This window comes from Panulirus ornatus, chromosome 2, assembly GCF_036320965.1.
Source record: "Panulirus ornatus isolate Po-2019 chromosome 2, ASM3632096v1, whole genome shotgun sequence".
Classification (NCBI taxonomy): Eukaryota; Metazoa; Arthropoda; class Malacostraca; order Decapoda; family Palinuridae; genus Panulirus; species Panulirus ornatus.
In genome coordinates this window covers 68,663,240-68,676,074 of record NC_092225.1, presented here as the reverse complement: position 1 = coordinate 68,676,074, position 12,835 = coordinate 68,663,240, and the positions used below count along the sequence as shown (strand labels likewise).

The window sequence follows — 12,835 nt, the reverse complement described above, 5'->3', positions numbered from 1 at the left end:
GTTAGTGAGAGGACAAGAGCAAGGGAAGGAGTAGCAGTACTCCTGAAACAGGAGTTGTGGGAGTATGTGATAGAATGTAAGAAAGTAAATTCTCAATTAATATGGGTAAAACTGAAAATTTATTTATTTATTTTTTTTTTTTTTTTTTTTTTTTTTTTTTGTCGCTGTCTCCCGCGTTTGCGAGGTAGTGCAAGGAAACAGACGAAAGAAATGGCCCAACCCCCCCCCCCATACACATGTACATACACACGTCCACACACGCAAATATACATACCTACACAGCTTTCCATGGTTTACCCCAGACGCTTCACATGCCTTGCTTCAATCCACTGACAGCACGTCAACCCCTGAAAATTGATATATATATATATATAAATATATATATATATATATATATATATATATATATATATATATATATATATATATATATATATATGTAGGTTTGCGGCAGGGGTGTGGGATGTCTCCATGGTTGTTTAATTTGTTTATGGATGGGGTTGTTAGGGAGGTGAATGCAAGAGTTTTGGAAAGAGGGGCAAGTATGAAGTCTGTTGGGGATGAGAGAGCTTGGGAAGTGAGTCAGTTGTTGTTCGCTGATGATACAGCGCTGGTGGCTGATTCATGTGAGAAACTGCAGAAGCTGGTGACTGAGTTTGGTAAAGTGTGTGAAAGAAGAAAGTTAAGAGTAAATGTGAATAAGAGCAAGGTTATTAGGTACAGTAGAGTTGAGGGTCAATTCAATTGGGAGGTGAGTTTGAATGGAGAAAAACTGGAGGAAGTGAAGTGTTTTAGATATCTGGGAGTGGATCTGGCAGCGGATGGAACCATGGAAACGGAAAAGGATCATAAGGTGGGGGAGGGGGCGAAAATTCTGGGAGCCTTGAAGAATGTGTGGAAGTCGAGAACATTATCTCGGAAAGCAAAAATGGGTATGTTTGAAGGAATAGTGGTTCCAACAATGTTGTATGGTTGCGAGGCGTGGACTATGGATAGAGTTGTGCGCAGGAGGATGGATGTGCTGGAAATGAGATGTTTGACGACAATGTGTGGTGTGAGGTGGTTTGATCGAGTAAGTAACGTAAGGGTAAGAGAGATGTGTGGAAATAAAAAGAGTGTGGTTGAGAGAGCAGAAGAGGGTGTTTTGAAATGGTTTGGTCACATGGAGAGAATGAGTGAGGAAAGATTGACCAAGAGGATATATGTGTCGGAGGTGGAGGGAACGAGGAGAAGAGGGAGACCACATTGGAGGTGGAAAGATGGAGTGAAAAAGATTTTGTGTGATCGGGGCCTGAACATGCAGGAGGGTGAAAGGAGGGCAAGGAATAGAGTGAATTGGAGCGATGTGGTATACCGGGGTTGACGTGCTGTCAGTGGATTGAATCAAGGCATGTGAAGCGTCTGGCGTAAACCATGGAAAGCTGTGTAGGTATGTATATTTGCGTGTGTGGACCTATGTATATACATGTGTACGGGGGGGGGGGTTGGGCCATTTCTTTCATCTGTTTCCTTGCGCTACCTCGCAAACGCGGGAGACAGCGACAAAGTATAATAAAAAAAAATATAAATAAATAAATATATATATATATATATATATATATATATATATATATATATATATATATATATATATATATATATATATATATCTTTTCTTTTTCTTTCAAACTATTCGCCATTTCCCACATTAGCGAGGTAGCGTTAAGAACAGAGGACTGGGCCTTTGAGGGAATACCCTCACCTGGCTCAGTTCTCTGTTCCTTCTTTTGGAAAATTGAAAAAAAAAAAAAAAAAAAAACCCGAGAGGGGAGGATTTCCAGCCCCCCGCTCCCTCCCCTTTTAGTCGCCTTCTACGACACGCAGGGAATACGTGGGAAGTATTCTTAATCCCCTATATATATATTTTTTTTTTTTTTTTTTTATACTTTGTCGCTGTCTCCCGCGTTTGCGAGGTAGCGCAAGGAAACAGACGAAAGAAAGAAATGGCCCAACCCCCCCCCATACACATGTATATACATACGTCCACACACGCAAATATACATACCTACACAGCTTTCCATGGTTTACCCCAGACGCTTCACATGCCTTGATTCAATCCACTGACAGCACGTCAACCCCGGTATACCACATCGCTCCAATTCACTCTATTCCTTGCCCTCCTTTCACCCTCCTGCATGTTCAGGCCCCGATCACACAAAATCTTTTTCACTCCATCTTTCCACCTCCAATTTGGTCTCCCTCTTCTCCTCGTTCCCTCCACCTCCGACACATATATCCTCTTGGTCAATCTTTCCTCACTCATTCTCTCCATGTGCCCAAACCACTTCAAAACACCCTCTTCTGCTCTCTCAACCACGCTCTTTTTATTTCCACACATCTCTCTTACCCTTACGTTACTCACTTGATCAAACCACCTCACACCACACATTGTCCTCAAACATCTCATTTCCAGCACATCCATCCTCCTGCGCACAACTCTATCCATGGCCCACGCCTCGCAACCATACAACATTGTTGGAACCACTATTCCTTCAAACATACCCATTTTTGCTTTCCGAGATAATGTTCTCGACTTCCACACATTCTTCAAGGCCCCCAGAATTTTCGCCCCCTCCCCCACCCTATGATCCACTTCCGCTTCCATGGTTCCATCTGCTGCCAGATCCACTCCCAGATATCTAAAACACTTCACTTCCTCGAGTTTTTTTCCATTCAAACTCACCTCCCAATTGACTTGACCCTCAACCCTACTGTACCTAATAACCTTGCTCTTATTCACATTTACTCTTAACTTTCTTCTTCCACACACTTTACCAAACTCAGTCACCAGCTTCTGCAGTTTCTCACATGAATCAGCCACCAGCGCTGTATCATCAGCGAACAACAACTGACTCACTTCCCAAGCTCTCTCATCCCCAACAGACTTCATACTTGCCCCTCTTTCCAAAACTCTTGCATTTACCTCCCTAACAACCCCATCCATAAACAAATTAAACAACCATGGAGACATCACACACCCCTGCCGCAAACCTACATTCACTGAGAACCAATCACTTTCCTCTCTTCCTACACGTACACATGCCTTACATCCTCGATAAAAACTTTTCACTGCTTCTAACAACTTTCCTCCCACACCATATATTCTTAATACCTTCCACAGAGCATCTCTATCAACTCTATCATATGCCTTCTCCAGATCCATAAATGCTACATACAAATCCATTTGCTTTTCTAAGTATTTCTCACATATATTCTTCAAGGCAAACACCTGATCCACACATCCTCTACCACTTCTGAAACCACACTGCTCTTCCCCAATCTGATGCTCTGTACATGCCTTCACCCTCTCAATCAATATCCTCCCATATAGTTTACCAGGAATACTCAACAAACTTATACCTCTGTAATTTGAGCACTCACTCTTATCGCCTTTGCCTTTGTACAATGGCACTATGCACGCATTCCGCCAATCCTCAGGCACCTCACCATGAGTCATACATACATCAAATAACCTTACCAACCAGTCAACAATACAGTCACCCCCTTTTTTTATAAATTCCACTGCAATACCATCCAAACCTGCTGCCTTGCCGGCTTTCATCTTCCGCAAAGCTTTCACTACCTCTTCTCTGTTTATCAAATCATTTTCCCTAACCCTCTCACTTTGCACACCACCTCGACCAAAACACCCTATATCTGCCACTCTATCATCAAACACATTCAACAAACCTTCAAAATACTCACTCCATCTCCCTCTCACATCACCACTACTTGTTATCACCTCCCCATTTGCGCCCTTCACTGAAGTTCCCATTTGCTCCCTTGTCTTAAGCACTTTATTTACCTCCTTCCAGAACATCTTTTTATTCTCCCTAAAATTTAATGATACTCTCTCACCCCAACTCTCATTTGCCCTTTTTTTCACCTCTTGCACCTTTCTCTTGACCTCCTGTCTCTTTCTTTTATACATCTCCCACTCAATTGCATTTTTTCCCTGCAAAAATCGTCCAAATGCCTCTCTCTTCTCTTTCACTAATACTCTTACTTCTTCATCCCACCACTCACTACCCTTTCTAATCAACCCACCTCCCACTCTTCTCATGCCACAAGCATCTTTTGCGCAATCCATCACTGATTCCCTAAATACATCCCATTCCTCCCCCACTCCCCTTGCTTCCATTGTTCTCACCTTTTTCCATTCTGTACTCAGTCTCTCCTGGTACTTCCTTACACAAGTCTCCTTCTCAAGCTCACTTACTCTCACCACCCTCTTCACCCCAACATTCACTCTTCTTTTCTGAAAACCCATACAAATCTTCACCTTAGCCTCCACAAGATAATGATCAGACATCCCTCCAGTTGCACCTCTCAGCACATTAACATCCAAAAGTCTCTCTTTCGCACGCCTGTCAATTAACACGTAATCCAATAACGCTCTCTGGCCATCTCTCCTACTTACATAAGTATACTTATGTATATCTCGCTTTTTAAACCAGGTATTCCCAATCATCAGTCCTTTTTCAGCACATAAATCTACAAGCTCTTCACCATTTCCATCTACAACACTGAACACCCCATGTATACCAATTATTCCCTCAACTGCCACATTACTCACCTTTGCATTCAAATCACCCATCACTATAACCCGGTCTCGTGCATCAAAACTACTAACACACTCATTCAGCTGCTCCCAAAACACTTGCCTCTCTTGATCTTTCTTCTCATGCCCAGGTGCATATGCACCAATGATCACCCACCTCTCTCCATCAACTTTCAGTTTTACCCATATTAATCGAGAATTTACTTTCTTACACTCTGTCACATACTCCCACAACTCCTGTTTCAGGAGTATTGCTCCTCCTTCCCTTGCTCTTGTCCTCTCACTAACCCCTGACTTTACTCCCCAGACATTCCCAAACCACTCTTCCCCTTTACCCTTGAGCTTCGTTTCACTCAGAGCCAAAACATCCAGGTTCCTTTCCTCAAACATACTACCTATCTCTCCTTTTTTCACATCTTGGTTACATCCACACACATTTAGGCACCCCACTCTGAGCCTTTGAGGAGGATGAGCCCTCCCCGCGTGACTCCTTCTCCTGTTTCCCATTTTAGAAAGTTAATACAAGGAGGGGAGGATTTCTGGCCCCCCGCTCCCGTCCCCTCTAGTCGCTTTCTACGACACGCGAGGAATACGTGGGAAGTATTCTTTCACCCCTATCCCCAGGGATAATATACATATATATATACATATACACATACACACACATACACATACATACGCACATATACACACACACACACACACATATATATATATATACATATGAAAAATGTAAGAAACAATTTAGAAAACTGAAACTTCTAGCTTGAAATGAATGAAAAAAATGAATGTCACATAATGGTTCAACCTCTGGCTATGGCAAAAAGGAAATGTATAATTTATTTACACAAACGTCAATATATATATATATATATATATATATATATATATATATATATATATATATATATATATATATATATCAGATTGGGGAAGAGCAGTGTGGTTTCAGAAGTGGTAGAGGATGTGTAGATCAGGTGTTTGCTTTGAAGAATGTATGTGAGAAATACTTAGAAAAGCAAATGGATTTGTATGTAGCATTTATGGATCTGGAGAAGGCATATGATAGAGTTGATAGAGATGCTCTGTGGAAGGTATTGAGAATATATGGTGTGGGAGGCAAGTTGTTAGACGCAGTGAAAAGTTTTTATCGAGGATGTAAGGCATGTGTACGTGTAGGAAGAGAGGAAAGTGATTGGTTCTCAGTGAATGTAGGTTTGTGGCAGGGGTGTGTGATGTCTCCATGGTTGTTTAATTTGTTTATGGATGGGGTTGTTAGGGAGGTGAATGCAAGAGTTTTGGAAAGAGGGGCAAGTATGAAGTCTGTTGGGGATGAGAGAGCTTGGGAAGTGAGTCAGTTGTTGTTCGCTGATGATACAGCGCTGGTGGCTGATTCATGTGAGAAACTGCAGAAGCTGGTGACTGAGTTTGGTAAAGTGTGTGAAAGAAGAAAGTTAAGAGTAAATGTGAATAAGAGCAAGGTTATTAGGTACAGTAGGGTTGAGGGTCAAGTCAATTGGGAGGTGAGTTTGAATGGAGAAAAACTGGAGGAAGTGAAGTGTTTTAGATATCTGGGAGTGGATCTGGCAGCAGATGGAACCATGGAAGCGGAAGTGGATCATAGGGTGGGGGAGGGGGCGAAAATTCTGGGAGCCTTGAAGAATGTGTGGAAGTCGAGAACATTATCTCGGAAAGCAAAAATGGGTATGTTTGAAGGAACAGTGGTTCCAACAATGTTGTATGGTTGCGAGGCGTGGGCTATGGATAGAGTTGTGCGCAGGAGGGTGGATGTGCTGGAAATGAGATGTTTGAGGACAATGTGTGGTGTGAGGTGGTTTGATTGAGTAAGTAACGTAAGGGTAAGAGAGATGTGTGGAAATAAAAAGAGCGTGGTTGAGAGAGCAAAAGAGGGTGTTTTGAAATGGTTTGTGCACATGGAGAGAATGAGTGAGGAAAGATTGACTAAGAGGATATATGTGTCGGAGGTTGAGGGAACGAGAAGTGGGAGGCCAAATTGGAGGTGGAAAGTTGGAGTGAAAAAGATTTTGTGTGATCGGGGCCTGAACATGCAGGAGGGTGAAAGGAGGGCAAGGAATAGAGTGAATTGGATCGATGTGGTATACCAGGGTTGACGTGCTGTCAGTGGATTGAATCAGGGCATGTGAAGCGTCTGGGGTAAACCATGGAAAGCTGTGTAGGTATGTATATTTGCGTGTGTGGACGTGTATGTATATACATGTGTATGGGGTGGGTTGGGCCATTTCTTTCGTCTGTTTCCTTGCGCTACCTCGCAAACGCGGGAGACAGCGACAAAGCACAAAAAAAAAAAAGTATTCAAAGCTAGTTTTAGTGAGTAGTTGAAGTCGTAATTCATGAAAAAAGTGAAACACCTAGAAAACTATAAAACTTACTACAGCATCTGATATTTACCTTAATCCATACATGATTAACTTGAAATATACCAATGTACCAGAGTGTTTTGACTTACTCCTCTGGTAAAAAGTACCTCCTGTAGATAGTATGTTTGTTGGCATCATGGAGGATAATGTTAACTGGAAATGGTTCCATATTTCCTATCATGCAAACCAACTTAAAAGCAGTAGTTAAAATGAGGCAAGAGTTAAAATAGATGCCACTGCATTTGTATATTTCAACTAAATGATTTAAAATTAGGTAATTTCTCAGTTAAGGATGCACATTTACCAGCTTAGGTATCCTTGCTCTACTCTTATGAATCACATTTGGTATGTAAATATGGAAACAGCATGTGGTTTATTCATCAACATTTTCATTTCTTATCTGACAATAAGTAACATGAAAGTAAGGAGGGTCATGAAGGAGAGGAAAAATGTGGGGTTAGATAATAAATAAGTAACGTTAAGTATAACAGAATAAATAAAGATAAAAGGTGGGGTTTAATGTTGTTGATTTCCCTCATTCTGAAGGGGACATATTTTTCATTTGTGCGGCTAACCAGTGTGACACAATGCATCATAAGATTCGAGAAGTAAGCAAAGGGTTAGACAATGCAATCAGGATTTTTCAAACATATTCTGAGTACAGAATGGAAAAAGGTGAGAACAATGGAAGTAAGGGGAGTGGGGGAGGAATGGGATGTATTTAGGGAATCAGTGATGGATTGCGCAAAAGATGCTTGTGGCATGAGAAGAGTGGGAGGTGGGTTGATTAGAAAGGGAAGGGGGACATATTTTTCATTTGTGCGGCTAACCAGTGTGACACAATGCATCATAAGATTCGTGAAGTAAGCAAAGGGTTAGACAATGCAATCAGGATTTTTCAAACATATTCTGAGTACAGAATGGAAAAAGGTGAGAACAATGGAAGTAAGGGGAGTGGGGGAGGAATGGGATGTATTTAGGGAATCAGTGATGGATTGCGCAAAAGATGCTTGTGGCATGAGAAGAGTGGGAGGTGGGTTGATTAGAAAGGGAAGGGGGACATATTTTTCATTTGTGCGGCTAACCAGTGTGACACAATGCATCATAAGATTCGTGAAGTAAGCAAAGGGTTAGACAATGCAATCAGGATTTTTCAAACATATTCTGAGTACAGAATGGAAAAAGGTGAGAACAATGGAAGTAAGGGGAGTGGGGGAGGAATGGGATGTATTTAGGGAATCAGTGATGGATTGCGCAAAAGATGCTTGTGGCATGAGAAGAGTGGGAGGTGGGTTGATTAGAAAGGGTAGTGAGTGGTGGGATGAAGAAGTAAGAGTATTAGTGAAAGAGAAGAGAGAGGCATTTGGACGATTTTTGCAGGGAAAAAATGCAATTGAGTGGGAGATGTATAAAAGAAAGAGACAGGAGGTCAAGAGAAAGGTGCAAGAGGTGAAAAAAAGGGCAAATGAGAGTTGGGGTGAGAGAGTATCATTAAATTTTAGGGAGAATAAAAAGATGTTCTGGAAGGAGGTAAATAAAGTGCGTAAGACAAGGGAGCAAATGGGAACTTCAGTGAAGGGTGCAAATGGGGAGGTGATAACAAGTAGTGGTGATGTGAGAAGGAGATGGAGTGAGTATTTTGAAGGTTTGTTGAATGTGTTTGATGATAGAGTGGCAGATATAGGGTGTTTTGGTCGAGGTGGTGTGCAAAGTGAGAGGGTTAGGGAAAATGATTTGGTAAACAGAGAAGAGGTAGTGAAAGCTTTGCGGAAGATGAAAGCCGGCAAGGCAGCAGGTTTGGATGGTATTGCAGTGGAACTTATTAAAAAAGGGGGTGACTGTATTGTTGACTGGTTGGTAAGGTTATTTAATGTATGTATGACTCATGGTGAGGTGCCTGAGGATTGGCGGAATGCGTGCATAGCGCCATTGTACAAAGGCAAAGGGGATAAGAGTGAGTGCTCAAATTACAGAGGTATAAGTTTGTTGAGTATTCCTGGTAAATTATATGGGAGGGTATTGATTGAGAGGGTGAAGGCATGTACAGAGCATCAGATTGGGGAAGAGCAGTGTGGTTTCAGAAGTGGTAGAGGATGTGTGGATCAGGTGTTTGCTTTGAAGAATGTATGTGAGAAATACTTAGAAAAGCAAATGGCTTTGTATGTAGCATTTATGGATCTGGAGAAGGCATATGATAGAGTTGATAGAGATGCTCTGTGGAAGGTATTAAGAATATATGGTGTGGGAGGAAAGTTGTTAGAAGCAGTGAAAAGTTTTTATCGAGGATGTAAGGCATGTGTACGTGTAGGAAGAGAGGAAAGTGATTGGTTCTCAGTGAATGTAGGTTTGCGGCAGGGGTGTGTGATGTCTCCATGGTTGTTTAATTTGTTTATGGATGGGGTTGTTAGGGAGGTAAATGCAAGAGTTTTGGAAAGAGGGGCAAGTATGAAGTCTGTTGGGGATGATAGAGCTTGGGAAGTGAGTCAGTTGTTGTTCGCTGATGATACAGCGCTGGTGGCTGATTCATGTGAGAAACTGCAGAAGCTGGTGACTGAGTTTGGTAAAGTGTGTGGAAGAAGAAAATTAAGAGTAAATGTGAATAAGAGCAAGGTTATTAGGTACAGTAGGGTTGAGGGTCAAGTCAATTGGGAGGTGAGTTTGAATGGAGAAAAACTGGAGGAAGTGAAGTGTTTTAGATATCTGGGAGTGGATCTGGCAGCGGATGGAACCATGGAAGCAGAAGTGGATCATAGGGTGGGGGAGGGGGCGAAAATTCTGGGGGCCTTGAAGAATGTGTGGAAGTCGAGAACATTATCTCGGAAAGTAAAAATGGGTATGTTTGAAGGAATAGTGGTTCCAACAATGTTGTATGGTTGCGAGGCGTGGGCTATGGATAGAGTTGTGCGCAGGAGGATGGATGTGCTGGAAATGAGATGTTTGAGGACAATGTGTGGTGTGAGGTGGTTTGATCGAGTAAGTAACGTAAGGGTAAAAGAGATGTGTGGAAATAAAAAGAGCGTGGTTGAGAGAGCAGAAGAGGGTGTTTTGAAGTGGTTTGGGCACATGGAGAGAATGAGTGAGGAAAGATTGACCAAGAGGATATATGTGTCAGAGGTGGAGGGAACGAGGAGAAGAGGGAGACCAAATTGGAGATGGAAAGATGGAGTGAAAAAGATTTTGTGTGATCGGGGCCTGAACATGCAGGAGGGTGAAAGGAGGGCAAGGAATAGAGTGAATTGGAGCGATGTGGTATACCGGGGTTGACGTGCTGTCATTGGATTGAATCAAGGCATGTGAAGTGTCTGGGGTAAACCATGGAAAGCTGTGTAGGTATGTATATTTGTGTGTGTGGACGTATGTATATACATGTGTATGGGGGGGGGGTTGGGCCATTTCTTTTGTCTGTTTCCTTGCGCTACCTCGCAAACGTGGGAGACAGCGACAAAGTATAATAAAAAAAAATATAAAAAAAAAAAGAGGAGCTGATATCCCTTTAAATTTCATTACCTCTCGCATAAAATCTAACACTTTTAGCTCATGCAATTTGTTCTCTGACATACGTTTTTCAAAAATTGGAGTGTCCAACTGGATTTGAGTCTGATTCTATGGGAAACATAAAAGGAGACAATTACTTGTTACTGACGTCTTAATTGTTATATGCATAAAATCTTCATTAATATCTAAGATCATGTCTCCTGAGACATTTCACCAAGGAACAAGTGAAGAGTAGTGACGACCATTGTTTTGAACTGTGGTATTTATCTGAGGAATATGAGGTAAGTTATGTAAGTAATTTCAATGTTGTGGTGTACCATACTCTATGTTGCACCAGCCACAGGAAGGATGCCTAATGGCAACCCAAAAGTTATATGAAGAGACTCATGCTTATGTGTAATGCCCTTTGCTGACTACAGTTCCTGTGGATGGCTGATTACGTATGCCTATCTAACACTTTGCTGATATTCTAAAGAGCTTTGCTTAATCTATAAAACATTCTAGCAAGTGAACAAAGCTCTACAGAAACTGAAAGAAGCACTAGGAGGATGTATGTTGTCAGCCATCTGCAGGAACCACACTCTGTGAATGGCACTGCACTTCAAGTGGTACCCAATCAGATTAATATTAAAATGTTCTTGTGTTCTAGTTAATGGAATATGATGAAAGTGGCAGCAATAAATCCCTTGCATTCTGTACAGATGATATAATTTAACTCTACTTCAAAGCCATTGCCCACTTTGTTGGGATATTACTCTGAGGGAATAAGAGGACCTACAGATGAAAAAACAAACTTCATATCAATGTATACAACATAAAGATACCATTTGCAACAAATCCATAAACTAAAACATATGCATTTGTAAACTGAGGTAAAAATCAGCTGTTAGGGAGGTCAGATGTGGCTTGCACAGATTCAACTGATTTCTAGATGTATTTCATGTACTTTTGCAGTATCTATATCCATAGTTTGTTTGCTCCTAACGGCCACCATTATTTTCAACTTACTGGGTAGCTGCATCTAGTAGTGCACAACAAAATACATGGCTCCAAATTATGCTCAACCAATCTTATCATACTCTCTAAACAACCTATCTATGCACAACAGAATGAATAAGTTAAAAATGCTAACATCATGGCAATCATAAAAAATTACGCCAGCAATTTTACGAATAACCGGTAGTTCCTCCAACACAAATTTCTCGTTTGTAGCATCAAATCATTTGTTCTAGAAAAAAAATTTAGAAGAAAACAGAGAATGATGATTTGCTGCAAATCTATCAAATACTTATCTAATACAATAATAATTCAATATAAAGTGGTTGAACATCCAGGAGTATTATGCCAAATAAGCTTCACAATACCATAGCTTATCTTTCTGTACAACACCTTTCTAACAAGCCCTGATAAGTGATTCTACTTTCCTTGCTACTTCTGTTTCCAAACCGCATTATGCCCACTACATCTAAGATATATGTCGCTATCTTCTACTCCACACGAGTGTAAGTCTACGAACATGGTCCAGCTTTCCTTACTATTCACATCAAATCTATGCCTTCCATGTATAGTTTCACTTACCTTTGTCCTCCAACATTGAGATGGATTATGTCCCCCGAACCCGGGAAATAGGTAGACGCCATTGGTGAATCTGGACCCCTTTAAATTTACTCCTGAACGTCAAATTGACTGTCCGCCATATTGTTTACGTTCGTCAGCTGTTAGCTTGTCCGTATTTGTTCCATTAGTTCGGTCGGTATTCCAACAAAATTATCGCCTACTTGAGATTATTATCTTAAGACTTATATCGAAACCAATAAGGAGTTAATCGGTTTTTCATTATAAGACTGAAGCTACATTACGTCATGTATGAATTTCTGCTCAACACTTCCATCGCCACCACTTTCGGACTCGAGTATTAAAGAATAAACATTAATTCGCGCTCACATTTGCTTTCTTCTTTTCACAAGCTTAATCCACATTTTCCCTTTTTCTCTGAATTGAAAATTTTCCAAGACGTCGTTTAACACGTGTTCGCAAACTAAGCCATGGCAAAGGCTGTACGCTTGTCTCGATTCCCTTCGGCAACCTCACATTGACCCTGTTCACCTTGCATAATTTTTACTCATTGATTTCTCTGTAATACATTACAGTCTCTTGTACTTTGAATAGCACAATATATAAGAACCGATTAATATATCAGACGCCTTTAATCAATATAATCATACAGGAACAAGATAATACGGAATTGTGGAATTCTCATCCTTCCTTTGTCCCTCTTCCTTAAGCCTTCCCACTTTAAAAGTCAGGTAGATACACAGCAGAGAAGCTAGATAAAAACCTT

The 12,835-nt window shown here is 41.1% G+C and overlaps 1 protein-coding gene across 2 annotated transcripts in view; it reads right to left on the bottom strand.

Moving 5' to 3' along the window:
- LOC139756896 (SH3KBP1-binding protein 1) overlaps nucleotides 1-12,583 on the bottom strand; it is a 90,406-nt gene extending 77,823 nt beyond the window's left edge. Inside the window, exon 1 of one of the 2 annotated variants that reach the window (XM_071676804.1) lies at nucleotides 12,073-12,583. In XM_071676804.1, the coding sequence (XP_071532905.1) occupies nucleotides 12,073-12,134 (62 nt within the window). In that variant the 5' untranslated portion in view covers nucleotides 12,135-12,583. The remainder of the gene's footprint in view (nucleotides 1-12,072) is intronic. The other variant, XM_071676795.1, reaches the window with a different exon arrangement.
- Between the last annotated feature and the right edge of the window lie 252 nt (nucleotides 12,584-12,835).